The following is a 20925-nucleotide window of genomic DNA, read 5'->3' on the forward strand; positions in this document are numbered from 1 at the left end:
ACCCACTCATCGCGATGAGTCGGGCCCTTAGCCCGCCGTCACCGTCCAAACCATCAAATAGATACAGCAATAATACAATCGATATAAATCATATCACAGGATCCTTATCCAGGACAAGCATTCACATATCGGGAATAAACATTATTTTCCACAAAGTCAATGCCAAAAGTATAACAATGCATAACACCAGTAAAGCCCAGATCCACGATACCATTCCTATACCGGGAATGAAAACCAATTCTACTAACAATCGCCGATAAAAACATTTTTAATATGCTCACATGGTTTCGTAAATCACTCCAAATCAAAAGCATATATACCCATCAAAAATAAATACAAGAATTGAATAATTAAATCACATATACATGTATTTTCACTATTCACAAATACGTATAATTATACAAAACGGATGTATCAATACGGTTATCATGAACATCAATGACAAACAAATATATGTATATTTCAACTATATATGAAATCAAACATGATAAAATGAAATACTTAAACATTTATTTCCCAAAATACTAGCCATTAAACAATTATTTCAAAATAATAATAATTAAATCAATTATTTAAAATAATAGCCACTACCAACTCACCTGGTGTCCTTGGGTTCCTTCCTAGGCCCGGAACTCTCTCCTAAGCCTGAACAACACCTAACGAATAATATAATAAAAAAATAAATAAACAGCATTTAAACCCAAAAGAAAATACAAAAATAATAATCGACTTCTATTGAGCTACTCACTCCAATCGGTTCAAACCGACTCTGCATAATCAAACCCGGTCTCCAATTGCACTAAGCCAACTCAATTTGGGCTAGACCATTTATGAACCAACCTGAACCAACCCTCAATTCCGCTCGAACCAAGATCAAATTCACTGAACCAAACTCAAATTCACTGAACCAGGTTTAATTAAACCCACTAGCCTTGAACCAACTTAATTCTTATACAAATTCTGTTGAACCAACTTGGTTCGGCCCAAAACCCTTAGGCCAACATCCAAACCAAACCCAAATCAACTTCAACCAATTTAATTCAACCAAACCATTCAAGTCCAACCACACTCAACTTGATTTTGATCAAACCCGAGGGCCAGGATCAATTCAATTAAACACAACCAAATCAATTCTCATCCAAACGATTCCAATTCAATTAAAATGAACTTGGTTAAACTAAATCAAACTCAACTCAATCAATTCAATTCAACTCAACCAAATCAATTTGGCTAAACCCAACCAATTCCAATCCAACCATCATCATTAACACCTTAATCATCATAATCATCAGTAATTGCTACAGTAAAACCGAAAATCTCATCCTCTATTCCAGCTAGATTCATCACAAATACAAGTATTTTTCCAAATAAACTGCAGATTCATCATCCATCAACAACAAACCATGATTATTTCTACTCAAATCTATCATTTTCTTCATCAAATAACCAATATATACATATATCATTCATACATACATCCATGCCAAAAATAATACAAGGAAGCCTCTTACCAAGCCAAGTCATCCCTCCGGCGATCTCCAAGTTTTTCTCTTTAAAAACCTCTAATTTCTCTCATTTCTTCATTTTAAACTCTCGGGTTACTGTAGCAAAATGGTGGAGAAGAAGATGAACAACACAAGCTCCAGATTTTTCTCTCAATTAAGTCTTCAGCCGAAATTCACTTTTAGTCCCTGAAAAGATAATTTCTTACAAAACAATCACTGAAAAACTCCCAAATGGTCCTTGAATTATGAAATATTATTCTCAAAAGGTCCTTTCAAATTACCCAACGGTTCCCAGGTTATAACACAACATTTTAAAAAGATCCCTTCCATCTTACCTTTCAGTCCTCGGTTTCCATAAACATTTCATGTCCATCCTTTTTATTTATTCTTTAACCCAAAATCTTTTAAAAACTTTTACATTTAAGTCCTTGTTCTTTCCACTTGGGTTTCTCACCAAAATTACTCTGTACAAAAATCTTACTGCAACTGTAGTAATACCATAAATATATTTTTCAAGTAATTATCCAAAGGTTCAGGGTATTACACAAACAGTACTAGAACCCAGATGTACAGTATGAAAATAATATAAAAATCCAGATGAACAGTATAGTAAACAGTACGATCGGATGAGGGATTTGAACCCATGACCTCCTCTTATATTTTTGATAAATATCATATACAAACGCTCAAAAATAATAATAATTAAAAAGAAAAACCCAATTCACTAGGATGAGGTTTAGGTGCAGTCCAAGTCAAAATGTTTATTTTTTTTTAAATTTATAAGAAATAATAAACGTTTAGGATAAGATAAGCACATCTTAAATCTCAAATCTTCCTCATCAAATCAATATTGGTTCCATTTCAAACACGGAAGTTTGGAAAAACCATTCTCACTTAGATTTTGTTCATATTCTTAGTATATTTAATTATGTTGCTTGAATTCATATTTAAAAATTATATAATGGCATATTATATCTGTGTATTTTATTAAAGGGTGTCTAAATCCTATTTATTGTTCCGTGTGTGTATATATATATATATATATATATTTTTCCTGTCAAAAGTGAGAAGCATCATTAATTATAGTGATTTAATGATTCTCTGAAAATAAATTCTTTGCCTTACAACTTTAGAGGTGAACAAATATTGATCTTCTCCTAGAGGACCTATACCATTGTGATCAACAAATAATATTGATAAATAGTAATATGGCTTGGTGTATAGTGTATGAGTTGTGTTGATCAATAGTACTATGTGAGTAAAGTTTTGAACCCTTATCTCTTTATGCATTTTATGGTAAATTATTATTAGATTGTAAATGTTTTTATAAAAAATAATATTTTTTATTGTTTGTATTTTATTTTCCTCTAAATTTAAAAATTAAGTGTTGTTGTTAAAAAATCTTTAATTATAATAATAATAATATTTTTGAAAAAAAATCGTTGATAACAATATTTTTATTAAACTTAAAAAATCACATAATTTTCATATTAATCATACCTTATGAGTGTATATAGATATAAAATTATTATTATAATATATTTTATATTCTCATTGTATTAGTTAAAATTTAAATTCTCTTATCCCTCCGAGAACATCAAATAGAAGATCGGTACTAATAAATTATAAATTAAAAAATTATTACCAATTAAACACAATTAAACACGCACACCAAAAAGAAAAAAAATATCCAATGCACATGCCTTTTCTTGTCTACTCTCACCTTCAGCAGTGACCACGACATCTGACAATGCCACGTCATCATCCCGGATTATCCAACTACTTTCCAGAACACTCCTTCAATCTTGACCGTTCAATCAGTCACCTCGAGATCATCACCAACAGACAATCCGACGGTTGGAATTCACCCTCCTGCCATAACTGCTCTTTCGCGTCTCTCAGCGAACAGTCCTCGTCCTGGGCCTTGAATCCATTTATTTCACGACATTGATGGTTTGTGCCATGTTCTCTGTGGCTGGGGTTCGAGATGTTCGGTGATTGCGGCCTTCGAATCCCGTTCCCTCGCCGGCGGCAGCCCGCTGCGGTGGATCCCGAGCCGGAGCTCGATCCGGTGCTGTTGGTTTCCGGCATTGGTGGCTCGATTTTGAACGCGAGGAATAAAAAGTCTGGGTTTTTGACCCGGGTTTGGGTTAGGGTTTTTCTGGCCAATCTTGAGTTCAAGAAGAACGTGTGGTCTCTTTACAACCCTGAAACTGGTCTCTCACTGTCTGCTTTGATTGTGTTTTTTAGTTTTTCTTTTTATTGATCTTTGTTTTGGATTGATTTCGATGTTGTTTTGGTTTCTTTAGGGTATACGGAGTCTGTTGATCCTAATGTTGAGATTTTGGTCCCTGATGATGATTATGGGCTGTATGCGATTGATATCTTGGATCCCGCGTGGGTGAGTTGGATTTTTTTTAGTTTGAATGCTGCAAAATCGCTTTTTTTTTTTCAAATATTTGTGGCTGAAGTTTGAAAATTTAGTAGTTAGTTTTGGAAAAAAAAAGAAGAAATTAATGTTTTACTGGAATTTTGTTGATTTAGAGAGAAGGATAAGTGTTATAGGCATTCATTTTCGACATTTATAAGAGAACTTAATGGAATTATTTGCATGCAATGATGATTTTGGTTTTATGATATCTAGTTAGATAGAGTGCATGCCTGCATTGTCTATCTGGTGAAAGTAATTTATTGGGCATTCTAACATAAGTTTTCCTTTTCCTCTTCCAGTGGGTAAAATGTCTTCGGGTGTCTGATTTGTATCATTTCCATGATATGATCGATATGCTTATTCGATGCGGATATAAGAAAGGAACAACTCTGTTTGGATATGGTTATGACTTTCGACAAAGCAATCGGTACGACATCAAATATGTTGCGTATTTTGCAAAAAGCTCTAGAATTGGTTTCAAGATGAAACGATTTATAAGCTATCTTTATCTGTAGCTGCTCAAACTGCTATAAAATGCCAAATGATTCCAGCATTGCCTATGATTTGTTGTGGACAGAATTGACAAAACAATGGATGGTCTTAAAGCGAAACTTGAAACTGCTTACAAGGCTTCTGGAGGGAAGAAAGTAAATATAATTTCACATTCTATGGGTGGGTTACTTGTTCGGTGTTTCATTACACTTCACCATGAGGTTAGCACCTTGCTGATAAGTTTGATAATTCATCCTGTCTGTTGTATCATGATGCGCACCTTACCAATTTTTATACAGTTACATTGAGATGTTTTATAATTTCTCAGGTTTTTGCTAAGTATGTGAACAAGTGGATTTGCATAGCTTGTCCATTCCAAGGTAATGAAGTGAATAAGAAGAACCTGATTGTATTGCCTTTGTATAACATTATTATTGTGATGCTCTTATTTCAATATATGAAAGATATTAAATTCAAATATTTTTATGGGCTCTTGATCTTTTGATTGACAGAAGCTTGCATGAACACATGTATTGATGTTTGATTTGTAAACCCTAGAAATTGCTTTGCAGGTGCACCAGGATGCATCAGTGATTCCCTTTTAACTGGACTACAGTTTGTGTACGGTTTTGAAAGCTTCTTTTTTGTATCAAGATGGACAATGCATCAACTGGTATGTCCTCATCCTTGGATTACACTTCCTGTTTTTGATTTTGGATCATGACTTGGTAGTTCTGGTTTAGCTTCTAGACTTTATAGATCTTGTCCAGGCTAAACTGTATACTCTACCTTGCTTTTGTGATCAGTTTATGCTCATATGTTCATTAAATGTTATTGTTGCGGAAAAACTTAGGACCTAAATATGTTTCTGAATTACTAATTCAAAACTTTGATGACAAAAGAAAAGCACGCTCATTATCATGCTATATTTTAGGAAGATATTGACGCTATTTTTTTATGTGGCACCTGGAGCTTTATAATTGTAATTTGATTTTTCCCCCTTTAACTTGAAATCTACCTTTCAACTAGAACTACTATGGAAATATTGTTACGTTGATGGATATAGTGGAGGTTTGTTGATATCATACCAAATTGCCATGAAGCTGGGTTTGTTGATGAGCATGGGTTAAATAGATGAGTACCTTCCTCTGAAAGCATTAGTGTGTAGTGTGATAGCTTAATGTAACAAATTTACTCAATTGCACACTGGGAACGATTTTCATGCACTTTGCATGCTGAAATGCATTTACAAAATAAGCATGGTAGAGAAGACAACTTCCAAACACCCTTGAACAGAATGGTATTGGGGCTAGAAGAGATAGATAAAGTTGGTGGCATACACTTGATTTGTTGAAAGCAGCAGTTGTGAAAAGGATCATTTCAGTGTTGTGAAAAGAACTTGTTTTCACATTAGGAGGATATCTATAATTAATTGATTTAGAAAAGGTTATTAACTCTTTGGTGCTGGTTCACTCTCATGCATGCCCATTTTTTTAGATAAGTTATTTTCTCTCATATTAGAAACTTGTCAGCTAGTTGAACCAATTAGTTGCTGATATCAACTTGAGTTCTTCACACTTCTAAAAGCCATTTGCTTGATTAAATATCATTGCTCGACAATTTGAATGGCACACTACTTCCAGTCTTATGACTCTTTCTTCCTTTTTAGATATTTGTGTTTTTGACGATAAAACAGAAGGATGCTTAGCATAGCCATTTGTTGCATTTTGCAGCTGGTTGAGTGTCCGTCTATCTATGAGATGCTACCAAATCCAGAATTTAAGTGGAAAATTCAGCCTGTAATCAAGGTTTGGCGGAAACAATCTGACAAGAAGGATGATTCTTCTGTGAAGCTGGATGTCTATGATTCAAGTCATTGTATTGCTTTGTTTGAGGAAGCCCTAAGGAATAATGAGGTTTGATCTTCAGGCTTGGAACATAGGAACTTCTCATAATAATAATGTATGCTTTCATCACTAACTTATTGTTAAGCATTTTTTTTTTTCTGAGGTCACTGTTAAAGCACTCCTGGCAAGTATACTTTACTGCCAAGTTAGGAAATATTCAGTTTCAAAATATAAATTTTATCATTTATTAAATCTTGATCTGCATATGGATGCATAAGAAAAGGTAGTTACTATGGTAAGTATGCGTCCCAACAATTCCAATGACTTAGTTTTGCATCTTTATTGTATCATGGTCAAGAACTGTTTGGTTTCTGTAATCATAAGTCTGTGCGCCCAGTGTATGCTCATGTGATCAACACCAACAGAATTTTAGTTTTTTCTTTGCTAAAATTATAAAAGTATGCTATGACTGTATATACTACTTCATCGACCAATACTTGTCCTGTAGAGGTGAGAAGACTTGTTTCAGTATGCTACCACTGCTGAGAAGGGATAATGGTGCCCTAGGAAAGGGGAAGAAGTGGGGCCATGTAGCCCCCAAATCTCTGATGAACCAAAACTGACTTAAACACATGTTTATACAAAGATATAAATATAATGGCAACTGTTTTAGCATGATGCCTTCACACCATCCTAATATTCTATCCTGCCCTAATTAGGCTTTTCATAGAATTGATTTTGATAAATATTTGGTATGTGACTGTGATATGATGACTTAACTAATCATTTCTTGTTTCTTTCTTTACCTGAATCATTCTATAGATGAAGTTCAATGGAAAATCTGTTGCTTTGCCCTTCAATTTTTCCATCCTCAAATGGGCGTCTGAAACACATCGTATCCTTAATGAAGCTCAATTACCAAGCAGTGTTAGCTTCTACAACATTTATGGGATATCACTGGACAGTCCTTATGATGTTTGGTATGTAACATTGATTTGAATACGCCCTTTCAATTTCCTTATTTGCAATTATGTTCTTGGCATCTCATGCAATGCCAAAAACACCTACATCCAAGTAATAAGACTGAACTTTAACATCATATTTGCATCAATAATTGCACATTATATCTTCACATTTAGTAGATACCAGTTCTATTTTTACACTCTTTGCCTTTGTTGGTTAGTCCTTTGGGATTTTTTTGGCTGGGAGTAGTTCTAACATTGTACTTGACACTGAGATTATTCCATATTTGGTTTTGGCTTTTTTTTCTTTATGGATGCTTTGGTCATGGTGACAATTTACTTCAATGCTATGTCTCTTTTAAATTGAAGTTTAATGCAAAACTGACTGCACATAAAATATCCTTGCAATGGTCTCGAAATAGCCATACACCCTTTGCTATTCTCATTTTCTCTATGAATCAATAACCATTCATATCATGAATTTGTTCCAACATTTGATCTTGTGCTTTGCAATGCTTAAAATCAATGTGAGTGTTTTAACTATGTATCTGGCTTTCTATTTTCGTATTTCGTCACATTGTTTTTCTTGTAATTATAGTAGGGCTCTTTCAATATATTGCAAGCAAACCATCCAAGGGCACTTTTTTTTAAAGATATTACCGGGTTTGAACCACCTTCAACCTTTCCATTTCAATATCTTTTTAAAATTCAAATTTCTGCCTACCAACCAGCAACTTTCCTCCTGCTGAAATTGGATGACATATGCTTATGTGTCCTTGTATTTCTTTGTGAACTCTGCCATCAATGTTGGGTAATGCATTAAGATACTCATGCCTTTAATGCCATTTATGACTATATTTTAAGTCTTCGCCATGAAAAATTCTATCGTTTTCTTACTTCTGCTATATACAAAATAATATATTTGCTCCTTGCTATCTGCATGAGCAGTTATATAATGTTTGATGGAACTGTTTGGTCTTGGTACTGAAACATGCACATCTTGCTCATTGCAGCTATGGATCTAAACGATCTCCAATTGGTGACCTGTCTGAAGTATGCCACACATTGGTACATAGACAGTTCATGCTATGCAACATTCCTTTTGACCAAACAATTTTTTAGTTGAACCCGTCAAATACTGTTTGATCATTTCTAATGTAATTATGGTTGTTACAGCCGGAGTATACCTATGTGGATGGAGATGGAACTGTTCCTGCTGAATCAGCAAAGGTGAGTTTAGTTCTTAGCTTCATCTGAAACACTTCAAACTATTAAAACACAATTTTTTTTATCAGTTTAGGTCAATGAATTGCCAAATTTATTTGATTTTTGAAAACCCCCAAAATGATTCATTTTACTAATTACAACATCAAATCTATCATCCTGTCACCGATCCTTTGTGTTTTCATATTCTGATACTTTGCTTAAATTCTTCTTCCCTATCCAGGCTGATGGATTACCTGCAGTAGCCAGAGTTGGAATTAAGGCAAGTCACCGCGGTTTATTACGTGACAAGCAAGTTCTTCAACTCCTAAAACAATGGTTAGGTGTCACTGAAAAATCGACGAAATCAAAATTGACATCGAAAGTGGTTGATGAATTTTTACATCCAGACCACCAATTTGGTTTGCAGCAAAATACGAAAAATATCGATAGCATTCAAGCTATATTAGATGCTCAAGCTAGGTGATGCATGAAGAGTGTGTGCTTCAACTTAATATGGCACCATCGACCGCGCCGTCATGTTGAAAATTATACACCAATTAGGTAGTCTATACAATCATCTTTGTGTAACAAACTATTTAAACTGAGAAGCAGTGCCATATAATAATTTGCCACTCATTGAAGTTTATTCTCATGATTGTTGGTTATACTATGCATATGTCTAATGCTAAAGTTTATCCTTATCAATCCTTTTTGTCTTGTGGCAGATTATTGTCTGGCAGTTTGGTATTGAATTGTTTTTGTTATTTTTGTCTGGCAGATTATTGTCTAAAAAAATATCTAACAACCTGAGCGAGGATCTAGACCGAATTACCTGATGGTTTTCACCTTTTTTTTTTACTTTTGATTTCTAATGTAACTCTTCTTCATTTTTGGTGAATGCAGTCTTTCTTCTTTTACTGTATTGTTGTGTTGTTTTGCCCCATATCAGTCTTGGATTTGTTCTTGTTGTGTTGTATTTTTTTTTTGCTTTAATTTAAGTTGTAATTTATCTACTTTCATTAAAAAAAAAAAAATTTAAGTTGAATGATCTCAAATATTTATTTGGCTTCATATTAATTTTTTAAAATACTCCAATTTGTACATGGTCAGAAAATTATCAAAATTTTAAATAACAAGTGTAATTTTGGGGGAAAAACTTAAACCAATAGTATTAGATTAAAAAATATATTTTTAAAATTTTTTTAGAAAAGGATTTAGATAAAGTGAAGATATGGTGGAGTTTTATATAATTAGGAAAAGTTTATGAAGTTTTATAAATAAAAAAAAAACAAACAAAAATAAAAACAGAAGATTTGAGGGACGTATGTGCAAACGAAATAGAGAACTTTGTAATTTTCTTTTGGAGCCGAAGCAGTGAGGACTCGATCTCAATCCACAACCAGTGCTCATCCTCGATCGCGATCCGCAAAGCAAACGCCGCATCGAAGCTCTACGAAGCTCCAGGTGATTCTTAGTGATGATATGCTTCGTTGAATGAATGTTCGATCCATTATCTTGTTCCTCAATTCTATGATTCATCTGTTCAATTAGGGTTTTTGGTTGTTTTTTTGGTTGATTATTATAGTTTTTTGCAATCTCATGCGTGTTTGTTTTTCTTTGATTATTCTATGATTGATTGTTGTATGTGAACTGCAATCAAGTGATAAGAGATGCCATTTCTGTGTCTCTGTTCATTCATTCTGTTTACTAGTTCTTCCACTGTTTGAAGATCTAAGGATTGTGTTCATTTCCACGAAAAAATTGATAATTTTTAAGTGGATAATGTTGACAAGCACTACTGGAACTTGGGGCATATGAGAAAGAAATCAAGGAGCTACAGTGCTAGATATTTGGTATTAGCTTTGTAAATCCTTTTACTTGGGTTTTATTTTGTTTTTTAGCTTTGAATTTAGATTAGATTGGTTGTTTTGCAATGAACTTGTTATTCTTGTTATTTGTGATTAATATTGTTGTTGATGATATATGATATACAGTTTATGAGTAGAGTAAACTAATTTTTCAATCCTATTGCAAAGTTGCTGTCTCGGTAATTTTTTTAATCTAAAATTATTGCTCATCCCTGTGATTAGATGTATTTATCCTTCTTCATGGTTATTTTTTTGACACTAGTGAGAATTTGGGTAGAGAAATCTGTTGAAAATCGTTATATTCCCCAACAAATTGCAATTGGTGAGAACATTTGCAATATGGTATTCTTCTTAGTTTTGAGGATTTTGTATTTACCTTGTTTAAAAAGGTTTGGGTGGAGCTGTTTTATTATTATTATTATTATTTTTTATGTTCATAAGCATGATTGAAATCAAGGGTTGCTATCTCTTGCTTTTACTTTTTCGCTTTCCTTTTTATAGATTTAGATACTTGCAGTTGTTTTCCTTATAACCAACAAAATGATTCTTTTGTGTTATTATTATTGAAATTTTATCTTTGTTCATTACTTATTGCTCAGGTATACATTGCGAAACAATCAAACCATACAAATGAAGCATATTTTGAAGATTATGGGATTGCTAGTGGCTATTTCAGCCATTTGGATCGGACTTCTAGAAACATCAGTTATTCCACGTAGCTTTACTTGGTTGGTAAGTTTCAGTAATTTTCTTGTTACAATAGTTGTTAGCATTTCTTTATTGTTGTTAAGTTTTTTGTAGCTCAATCTATCCATGCATCTTTTCTTCCACAGCTCCCTGTATACTTGATTGTGTCCTTAGGATGTTATGGTCTTCTGATGGTTGGAGTTGGCCTGATGCTGTTTCCAACATGCCCTCAAGAAGCTGTATTATTGCAAAAGGTTCTCTCGTCCTATATGTCTTCTTCCTTAAGTTCAGATTGAGGTTTTTATTTTAGTTTTTCATATCATACATTTGACACTTGTTCTGTTATGCTAGGTCTAGCTTGTTGAATTTCTTTTAGTAAGTTTCAAAATAATTATGTTGTCAATTTAATGGTCACTCAAACATCCTTTTGCATTTGATGTAGTGGTCTTTGCAAGATGTTTTGTTTCAATATTGTACAATGTACAAATTCTGCAAAATGCTATAACCTGGTGAAATGATGACAAATTTCTAACAATGATTGTGTTGCTTCACACCAACTATAACTACCTCAAATATCATAGATATTGAAAGTATTCTAAAGAGGCATCTTTAGTTGGTGTCTAAAATAAGGACTAAGCTGCACAGATTTAAATGTTAGGGGTCAAATATGAAGCATGAAGTTCTAAATCAATGCTTGTATTACTTTTCTGGAAAATTTTAGAAATACAGACAGTTTGCCAATGTGTTCAAGTTAAAGTATGCTATGGAATTGTGTCTCGCAATATTTCTTTTTGCTGAGTTAATAGTGATAGCCTTTGTCACATGCTGCTTCTTTTCTGAATGATCTAGACTGACCAATGCAGGACATTAGAGAAGCCAGAGAATTCTTAAAGGACAAAGGGGTTGATGTAGGCTCAGATTAAACTCTTCTTCTGGCCATACGCAAAGCATCACCCAGAGACTGCGTAGCATAGTCGACTACCAAATGAGCTTGACCTCACCAAATATGCTGACATACGAGATCATGAAATTGCGGGCTAGTTCGCATTACTTTTAGTTTTTACTGCAGTGTCCCTAAATTTGGTTTTCCCAACCTTTTTTGGAAGAGATTTTCTTTTTTCCGTCTGTTGTGAAACTGTTACATTGTTTAAACCATGTTTCTTTTACACTGGAGAATCAATTTGTACAAAACAAGCAGCCTGATCGTATTTGTTTGAGCTAATAGTGAAATCCTGTGTGGTCGGCGATTGATGCTGGAAACTGTTGCGCAGTGCATTATTAGATTTGCAGGAAAGACAAGACAAGCAGGATTTTTTTGCTGAATCATTGCAAGCCTGAGCTTTTGTACTTGTACAAGATGTCAAAATATGGTCTGTATCTGTTCTGATGTTAAACCTTTGCATGATTTTTCATAGTACTAACATTATTCGAACTTTCTCCTTCTTTCACGCAGCATGTTCTCCAGGCTCCCTCTAGACATGAAATCAAATACAAGTGCTTCGAGGTCACGGGCTTTGTAAACCACACTCCAGCTACATGTTATGCTTTCAATGGGATTTCAATGCCGGCAAAGATAATTCCTGGTAAGGTCTCTCTGCAAGTTTCAAAGAGGGAGTGACACATGATTGATCCCAATGGCATTCTCATCTCTGGGAACAAATCCATACACCAATGCCAAATGGTCTGAAGTCACTTGCACCAATACTAAGAGTAACAGAATCATCTCTCTATGAAATTTAATGAGTTCCATGCTAGGAGATATCCCTATTAGTCTTTCAACTACTGCTGTAACTTGCTGCTCATATCACCATATAGTATCTGAGTTCTCATTAGGATCCTTCACGAGTGGCGAGAGTTTGAATCACAGGTAAAAATATATTTCTGGGAGTGTGAGCAATAATTATGTGCTGGTGATCCCATCGTTTACATGTGTACAGGTCCCGTCAAAATTTATGCACATCTTTGTTTTTCTTAGTGGCTTAGCGGTTCATCTTGGTGAAAAAACTTGTTGCCCATATCCCTTTGAACTTTGCTCATTATCAAAGTTTCAGACATTTGGTATTATGAGCAACAATAACTTTACAACCATGACCAACTTATCCAATAACAAGCTCAAAGGATCCTTATACCTATACATGGGCAAAGACAAGCATGAAGTGGTGCCATGCATGATGCATGATGTTTGCTCACTGTCCTTAAAGCTTTTAAAATATGAAAATTTTCAACGGTATATATATGATGAAGAATTGATGGAAATATATATAAAAAAAAATGTATGATTATAATTCTTAGGACACTTGTCAAAGTAAAACATCAGCATAAAAATTTAATTCTATTGCTTTGTTTTTGTAAATCACTACGCATTAACACATTTTGTTAAAATTGGAATTTTTAGTTTTATTTTTTCTCTCGTCATTTATAAAAATTAAATAGTTATTAATAATTGAAAATGGAAATTATAAAATAATCTCAAATGGATGGAAATACAAAAACCTTTATAATTAATAATTAATTCCACGTCATCAGCAGGATGGGACCCACTAGTCCATTACCGCTTGGTTTGATTCGGATCGGGTTGGTAGGTAATGAATGATCCGAAACCCGATAAGACCGGTTGTTATATCCTCACTGAGCTCTGAAGCTCGACCCATTTCTTCAGCGGGCCACGAACCCTCGCGTTCATCTTTGGTATGTCCTCCTTCTTTTCCTCTTTTTCTCCTGTTTTTTCGACTAATTTCTTGGTTTTCGTTGGAATTCTTTAGACTTTGGTGATGACCTGAATTAATGCTAGATTTGAACCGATCCTTGGTTCCATGTTGTTCTTCTTGTCTTTGATCAAAAAAGATATTGGATTTCGTTGTTGATTTGCCCATGAATCGTGTTTAAAATGTTAGGGTTCTTTTTCTTAAGATTGTTTGTTTTTGGAGATGTGATGGGTTTTTGGTTGGAGTGTGCCGTGGTTTTTCAGCGGATGATGAGAAGTTGAGTTCAGGTGAGTCTATTTATCGATCAAAGGCATGTTCTTGATCCAAAGAACATTTGAATTTTGAAAATAACCAGGAAAAAGTTTTTGTGAGTATGTGTTTGTGTGTGTTTGGAAGAAGGTGCCTTTGGATGAGGAATAGAAGCTAACCCTAAATAGTTTGCCTGGAATTCCACTCTTGCTTTGTTGTAGTTTTGTTGCCAATAAGTAATGGTAGCTGTCTCAATGTGTGTGTGTGTGCATGCATGTGAAGGAGCAGCCAAATTTTCTTGTTAGGTGTGTTCATGTACACGTGTTTTGTTTTATGAGTTCTTCCAGGTCTAAGACCAGCCTCCATCATTTACTTGTTCTTGCTGAATGACCTTTTTTTGGAGCAATTTAAGGTTCAATTGTCTGCTGTATTTTTTATTGAATCTATGGATTTTTAAGCATCTTGCTTGTTAAGCTGTTGATTATGGGATTTTGGAGTTCTTATTTAGACTCTTATTTTTTTTCTCCCCCTTTCTTGTGTCAATGCAACTCATCTATTCCAAGTTATTATCATTTTATAAATACCTTCATTTATGGGCGTTGCTACTTTGCTTTGAAATTTTTTCTTCAGAAAAGTTTTCTTGGTTTTATCAGTATTTTTTGGAATAAGATGCTTAATGGAATGGATTTGAATCACACAGTGACTTCTCTTGGACTGAAATGAGAATTTGTGAAATTTCTGCAGTATACTTATCGATGAATTGGCAGATTATAAGTTACGGTGCTTTCTCATGAAAATATTGTTGTGTTATGTTACATTTCCTCGCAAGTTTGCTTGTCAGATACCATCTATTTAACTATCAGCTGTTATTCTACAAGAAATTTTTCAGACTTTCCATGTGAGCATTTAACCTAACTTAAACTTCATGGAAATAAAATGCCAAGGATCATGAGGTTCAATGCAATATAGAATTCATCTATTGGATTACATCTATTGAAATAACATTGCTACTTGCATATATATAGAAAAAGGAGATTTTCTATAGAAATTTTAGAAAAAAATCATGCCATGTAATTATATTCATAAAAAATTTTCATCTGGTTAAAATTTTTTATCACATTGATAAAAAAAAAAATAATAAGATCTGAAAATACTGGGATAGTGTTCTTCTTCGAACTCAGTCTCATGGATTAGAGGTCCGGCAATTCATGGGGCAACTTCTGACAAATTGAAGGAAGAAAGAACAAGAGATGACATTTCCTGTGTTTCTCCCTGGCTTTCGGTAAAGGTGTGGTCATCTTAATCGATGTGTTTTTTTTATAGGACCAAGGATTAGGTTTTTGCTCACCTTGGTAATTCTACACAGAGCCAAAGTGAAGATTCGCTATGTTCCTTTCCATGTTAGGTTATCTCTTAGGTCATAATCAGGCTAATCAACTTGATTGATTAATTCAAAATGTATAACCAAAATAATTTGACCATGACATAGCTAATTGATTTGCTGTCATTCACTTTCGATATTGGTTTACAGTGCAGATCAATTTCTTCATTTGCCGTATCCCTAAAACATGACTAAGGCAATATACACAAATTAATTATTTGTTTGGCCAACAGTGTTAGATTTCTCAGATTGACCTTCAGCAACCTCATCAGAACTTTCTTTAGAATTCATTTGTGATATAATAAAACCAACACTAGGCTTTTCAACTAAGTACAAACAAATCTTAAAAATTTTCTATTGAATGAAATTATTAGTTAGTTGCAAAAACAAATTCCAATAGCCAATATATTATCCATGACCATGATAACTGAGTAATAGGTTTGTTCCAATAGGAAACATTTCAATGTTGAGGAGAAATTTCATCCGAATTTCTGATAGGTTCTTGAATGAAAAAGAAAAGGCGAAAGCCCTCTTATCTTTACAAGTCTTTGCGGTGCCATTTCAAACAGATAAAAACTCTGTTTAAGTCTGTTTATTGCTGATGTTTCGAAGGTATTTTTGTGCATCACAGCGACATGGTGACAGGACTGTATTTTGGAATTTTACAACCTAAAGTCATCTAGTTATTCGTGAAAAATAGATAAACATTTATCTTGGATGCTTTCGCGTAAGTCAGAGCATTAACCCTTCAGTTCCAAAAAGGTCTGTAGATGTCATTAATGGACAACTTCCCAGCTTTGTAACTTATGCCCTGTTGCCTAGGATGAGGTTAGACATAGCCTCATAGACCTTTCAATTGCCTAAGAAATCTATTACTCCTTAATTCACTCTTAAATCATCTAACAAGTTGGTTTCAATCAGTTTAGTAATGAGATGCACATGGGAGACTAACAATAGAGCAATCTTGTGAAGTTGTGGGGTTTGAAATGAAAATTCTAATGATGAACATTTGACTACGAGTAGGAATGCGCTTGTATTTAATTTTGTATTACTTTGTTGGGCACAATGTAATAAGGTGTGCACATGACATCATGTTAGTTAGTTAACATGCAACCATAATTATTGGGCTCATATTTAGAATATATGTTAATCTTAATCTAAATTCTAGCTGAAAGTAATGCATCTTGTTCTTTTTATTAGTGATTCCTGTGTAAAGCATTTGTCAATCCTTAAAGAAAAATGCCTATCATATTTGCTGGTATATATTACTACCCTTTATACCCTTACTTGATCATTTAACGATTTTTCCATTGTTGAATCCCAATTGGAGCCAATTTATTAGCTTGTTTTTCATAATTAAGTTGAATCTGCTGATATAATCTTGAAAACTGTGTGACCATTCTCTAATATTTCTTCTTTTTTTTTTCCAGTTAGATGATGCAGGTAATAACCATTTGAGGTAAATTTGTGGATTGTTATATAAATTGCTGGACAATTATAGGTTTTGCCTTTGAGAGTGGGACAAGGATGAGCTGCATTCAAGCTAGCTTGTGTTGGCCCAATGTGAGGGTTGAAAGAAGGATCCCTCCCCCATCTCATTATGCTTCATTACATGGTGCTTTTTCTTGTGGTTCTTCAACTCTAAATTTCCAACACCACAAACCATTAAGAGTGCTCCACAGTGTTCCCCTGTATCGTAGAGGTTCTCCAGTATGTGTTTTTGGTGGGAAAGGAGACACAGAAGGTGATAAGGAGGTATCACTATCTAGTTTCTCCGTCTTGCTTCTCACGTGGGTGTTCTTTTTTATCTGTTCCATCTATATGCTTATTATTTGGAACACTGTGATTTCTGTTTGATATTTCCGCATACCTGTTTGTTATTATAGATTTTTCCTTCCATTTAATTGTTATGGTCAATTTGGCACATGTTAACTCAGGAAGATGCTTGTAGATGCAAAGGGTATTTGGCACATGTAAACTCAGGAATATGCTTGTAGATGCAAAGGGTATTTGGCACATGTAAACTCAGAAATATGCTTGTAGATAGAAAGGGTTGTCATTTATCTACGGTCGGTCTGGTCAAGAGTTAGCCTGCTGCGCAGGAATGATTCACCTTTTCTTTGTTTGAGATTATCCAATGGTTCATTTCAGGCTTTCTCTTGGGATTCACTCAAGAAAGCAATGGAAGGTTTCAACAAGGAGCCATCCGTGCAGGATTTACTGAGGGAGCAAATGCAAAAACAAGAATTTGGAGGAGGTGGTGATGGCGGGGATATTCCCCGAGGGGATGGTGATGGTGATGGTGATGGTGATGGTGATTCAGAAGATGAAGGTTTTGCTGGAATTTGGGATGAAGTAGTGCAAGTATTTTTAGCAACCATGGCTTTCATATTTGTGGTAAGTAGTGAGTACACTACATTTCTTCAATTTGAATGAATACATTGCTTTTACTTACAAAATCATTTCAATGTGGCACTTGTGCTCTTGACTACTTGCTAAGTATATTTCCTTCTTCTTCAAATTATTTTTATTCTATTTTATATTATTTTGATTTTCAACAAACACCACCTTAAAAAATGCTAGTTACCGAGAGTAGGTCCCCGCCTCCAATTTTTCAAAAAATGTGCATTCACAAAACGTTAATGTTGACCAGCCACAAATGTAGTCACCATCTCTTGCTCAGCCCAGACTTTATCATTTGAACCAAGCTAAGTTCTGATGGGCCATATATACACTTTGATATATTGGGATTTAGGATGCCATTTGGTTAATTAATGCATGTGAAATTTATTCAATGCAAACTTAGTCTGTCTTCGCGCCATAGTACTAACTTATCTGATGAAAGAACTCTCCAGATCTTCTTCTTATTATTGTATTTCTCCTATAACTCATCTGCAGGTTTAGAACTTTTAATTGAAAGAAAAATCATTCTACATTGTTAATGTTTTGGTGTGGCTGCAGTATATATACATGATCAGAGGTGCAGAGTTGATTAGGCTGGGGAGAGATTACATCAAATATGTGTTAGGTGGGAAGGCCAGTTACCGGTTGGAGCGGGCGATGAGACAATGGCAGAAGTTATACAAAAGCATGGTGAGGACGGAGGTGGTGACGGAGGACTGGTTGGAGCGCGCCATTGTCACGACGCCAACCTGGTATTACAAGCCTGAGGAGCTGTATCGCAGGATGTCCTCTGAAGATTAACATATATTAAGGTAGTGTTTTAAGGTGAGACTAGCTTTGTTAATTTTTCCTGCTTATTACCTTGCATAAATGAATGTGCTGTGCCAGGATTTTCGTCTTATGATCCGTGCTCTTTCTGATAACAGGTTGTTTATGCTCTGCTTCAGTGAGAAGGGTTATTTGAGTTAGGGTTTTTCAGTGGTTCATTATTTTGGTTGAAAATAATTAGCTTGGTTGATGCTTGGGACACATGCTCTAGCCCTGCAACATCTAAAACATCTGAAATTGTTTGGTTTTATGGAGGTTCCTGACTTGGGGTGTGTTTTTTTTAAAAATAAAAAATCTAAAATATTATTTTACAATCAATTTTACAAAAAATTTTAAAATAAATTCTATATAAAGTTTGCACTACACATTCTCTTAAGATTCTGTATATAAATTCTAAATTTCTGTATTGTGTAATTATACAATATAAAAACAATATTTCTCAACTAATATACATATGCAACTGTCATTCTATTTTGTAAAGATCATTTAAATATTTTATCATTAATAGTACACAAATTAATAGATTACAACATTTTTTAAAAGAATTTTTTTAGTTAACACACAAAAGCATAAATGTGCAATTTTCTTTTTACAAAATTGATACACACGTGTATATATATATATACACGTTTCTAATTAAGAAACCAACTCATGAAATGAAACATCTGGAACTAAAAAATTATAAGCTGCTTGTTAATCATAACAAACAATGCTTTCCAAAAAATTATATAGACAAATTTAATTCTTGTGGATATTATTAGTTAGCAATTACCCATTTTCACATTTGCAAGCAGGCTCTCTTTGGATAGCAAATATGTTCTTTTTTAAAAAGAGAAAAAAGCATTTCTTTCATAAAAAATAAATAATTTAACAGGTTTTCAGAACAAGCAAACCTGGTGAGATAAAGAACATGTGTTTTAAAGCATCAATGCCTACACGATTCTTTTACAGCAAAAACTATCAATTTATAGGTACAATTTTAGAACGGAGATTCTTTGCATAAAATGAACCGTTAATGGATGTCAGCTCAATCAGAAAGAAATTATGCGGAAGCTTTGCAGGTCACTAATTTAGTTTTCTTTGGTTGAAAACCACCTGCATAAGTAGTCCAACAAAATTATGTAAATCTTATATTGGTTCTTCAAGAGAAAACCTCAAAAGGGTCTTATAAAATAAAAATTCTTGGATAAAATTCTTATATATTTCTTTAAAAGCACAAAAACTTCAATGAAAAGATTTTGCAGGCAACAAGACAGAAGCTTGAAGAAATTAAAAAAAAAACAGCACGAATGCCAACCAAGCTTGGGACTTGAGCAATTCTAAAATAATTGAAAGCAAATTTCCCTCTTTCATGCCTTAATAATTACTAATAATATTTAACCTCCTGCTCCAGATGCGCAAGACCTTCCATCTATCCTTGTGTTCCAGATGTGCAAGACCTCCCAACTACACAGTACCTCCATCTCACAAGAACTCTACCTGCTTTAAGCGATCAGAAAAGCAATTCAAAAAGATAAAACATCGGCAGCAAGAACACAATGGTGAATGTGTAATGACGAAGAACAAGTGCAATGGCTGGGAATTACTATAAGAAGGCAGCTGGAATTAAAATGTTTATATAGAAACAAAATTTCTCTCCTTGTTTTCTCCTTGGCATAACAGATACTAGTGCTTACTGTGCTGGTTTTGGAGCTGCATCTGACTTCTTTGGTTTCTTCACTTCTCCCTCTTTCTTGTCACCATCAGCAGCTTTCTTCTTGTCCTTCCTTTCTCTCTTCTTCAATGCCTTCATATGAGCTTTAAGCACCAAAGCATATGAAGACTGGAATCGTTGCTGATCCTTTGGGGTGATCTAATGCACAAAGTATCAAGGAGGAAGACTCGGTTTAGTAATGATATAGTACATACCCCGGGGCAATAATAAATTCAACCAGAAACATTGTGCAATGTTCATTATTTCATTGTTAAAGAACAAAACAAAAACAAAAAAAAAAAGATTTTCACATGGTCGGTGACTTATTATAATAAGGATTTTCACATGTGAGTTGGATAAAGAAATATCATAGAAGCATCATTTGACTAGCTTATGTCAATAAGGACTCCTGCCAAGTATCTCATTGAGAATGTGATACACAAAAGAAGAGCAAGACCTTCCCTACAAATAAATGGCAACATAGCAACACTTTATTGAGGTATAACAAATAAACACCATGACAGGACTGATGATGTATCAAAATCAAAGTGTATGATGATAAGATAATCAATGAAATCTTATACTTGAGGCAACTTTTGAATGATGAGACTCGAGCAGTGTTTGCTCATGCTTTCTAACTAGGGAACTCTCATTTTTCAATGTAGGTT

The 20925-nt window shown here is 34.1% G+C and overlaps 3 protein-coding genes and 1 long non-coding RNA gene across 5 annotated transcripts; 3 read left to right on the forward strand and 1 right to left on the reverse strand.

Moving 5' to 3' along the window:
• The first annotated feature begins 3411 nt into the window (after nucleotides 1-3411).
• On the forward strand, nucleotides 3412-9133 carry LOC120253449 (phospholipase A(1) LCAT3). Its single transcript, XM_039261802.1, has 11 exons — nucleotides 3412-3721; nucleotides 3815-3906; nucleotides 4236-4363; nucleotides 4514-4649; nucleotides 4757-4808; nucleotides 5001-5101; nucleotides 6162-6344; nucleotides 7098-7255; nucleotides 8251-8305; nucleotides 8414-8467; nucleotides 8685-9133. The coding sequence occupies exons 1-11, from the start codon at nucleotides 3493-3495 to the stop codon at nucleotides 8925-8927; spliced, it is 1431 nt and encodes a 476-aa protein (XP_039117736.1). The 5' UTR covers nucleotides 3412-3492; the 3' UTR covers nucleotides 8928-9133.
• A 633-nt stretch (nucleotides 9134-9766) lies between these two features.
• LOC120253441 (dolichol-phosphate mannose synthase subunit 3) lies at nucleotides 9767-12206 on the forward strand. The gene is made up of 4 exons (XM_039261792.1): nucleotides 9767-9907; nucleotides 10911-11043; nucleotides 11145-11252; nucleotides 11862-12206. Exons 2-4 carry the CDS (start codon nucleotides 10942-10944, stop codon nucleotides 11919-11921), a joined length of 270 nt encoding a protein of 89 aa, XP_039117726.1. The 5' UTR covers nucleotides 9767-9907; nucleotides 10911-10941; the 3' UTR covers nucleotides 11922-12206.
• A 1438-nt stretch (nucleotides 12207-13644) lies between these two features.
• LOC120253447 lies at nucleotides 13645-18661 on the forward strand. Of its 2 annotated transcripts, none has more exons than XM_039261798.1 (4): nucleotides 13645-13686; nucleotides 16764-17088; nucleotides 17485-17730; nucleotides 18295-18661. In XM_039261798.1, exons 2-4 carry the CDS (start codon nucleotides 16861-16863, stop codon nucleotides 18535-18537), a joined length of 717 nt encoding a protein of 238 aa, XP_039117732.1. In that variant the 5' UTR covers nucleotides 13645-13686; nucleotides 16764-16860; the 3' UTR covers nucleotides 18538-18661. The 2 variants fall into 2 exon arrangements, with proteins under 2 accessions (XP_039117732.1, XP_039117734.1); XM_039261800.1 differs by lacking the exon at nucleotides 13645-13686 and adding an exon at nucleotides 15134-15240.
• Nucleotides 18662-19746: 1085 nt separating this feature from the next.
• Nucleotides 19747-20435, reverse strand: LOC120253444. The gene is made up of 2 exons (XR_005534262.1): nucleotides 20241-20435; nucleotides 19747-20043 (listed from the first exon to the last, which is right to left on the reverse strand). It is a non-coding gene; the product is annotated as an uncharacterized LOC120253444 (long non-coding RNA).
• Nucleotides 20436-20925: the final 490 nt, after the last annotated feature.

The sequence above is a fragment of the Dioscorea cayenensis genome, unplaced genomic scaffold (genome assembly GCF_009730915.1).
Source record: "Dioscorea cayenensis subsp. rotundata cultivar TDr96_F1 unplaced genomic scaffold, TDr96_F1_v2_PseudoChromosome.rev07_lg8_w22 25.fasta BLBR01000079.1, whole genome shotgun sequence".
NCBI lineage: Eukaryota > Viridiplantae > Streptophyta > Magnoliopsida > Dioscoreales > Dioscoreaceae > Dioscorea > Dioscorea cayenensis.

Coding starts and splice junctions, on each gene's coding strand:
- LOC120253449 (XM_039261802.1), top strand. CDS start 3,493: ATGTTCGGTGATTGCGGCCTTCGAATCCCGTTCCCTCGCCGGCGGCAG. Junction 3,907..4,235: donor ATATCTTGGATCCCGCGTGG/GTGAGTTGGATT, acceptor TTCCTCTTCCAG/TGGGTAAAATGTCTTCGGGT. Junction 7,256..8,250: donor GACAGTCCTTATGATGTTTG/GTATGTAACATT, acceptor TGCTCATTGCAG/CTATGGATCTAAACGATCTC.
- LOC120253441 (XM_039261792.1), top strand. CDS start 10,942: ATGAAGCATATTTTGAAGATTATGGGATTGCTAGTGGCTATTTCAGCC. Junction 11,044..11,144: donor CACGTAGCTTTACTTGGTTG/GTAAGTTTCAGT, acceptor TTTCTTCCACAG/CTCCCTGTATACTTGATTGT. Junction 11,253..11,861: donor AAGCTGTATTATTGCAAAAG/GTTCTCTCGTCC, acceptor TGACCAATGCAG/GACATTAGAGAAGCCAGAGA.
- LOC120253447 (XM_039261798.1), top strand. CDS start 16,861: ATGAGCTGCATTCAAGCTAGCTTGTGTTGGCCCAATGTGAGGGTTGAA. Junction 17,089..17,484: donor ACACAGAAGGTGATAAGGAG/GTATCACTATCT, acceptor GGTTCATTTCAG/GCTTTCTCTTGGGATTCACT. Junction 17,731..18,294: donor CCATGGCTTTCATATTTGTG/GTAAGTAGTGAG, acceptor GTGTGGCTGCAG/TATATATACATGATCAGAGG.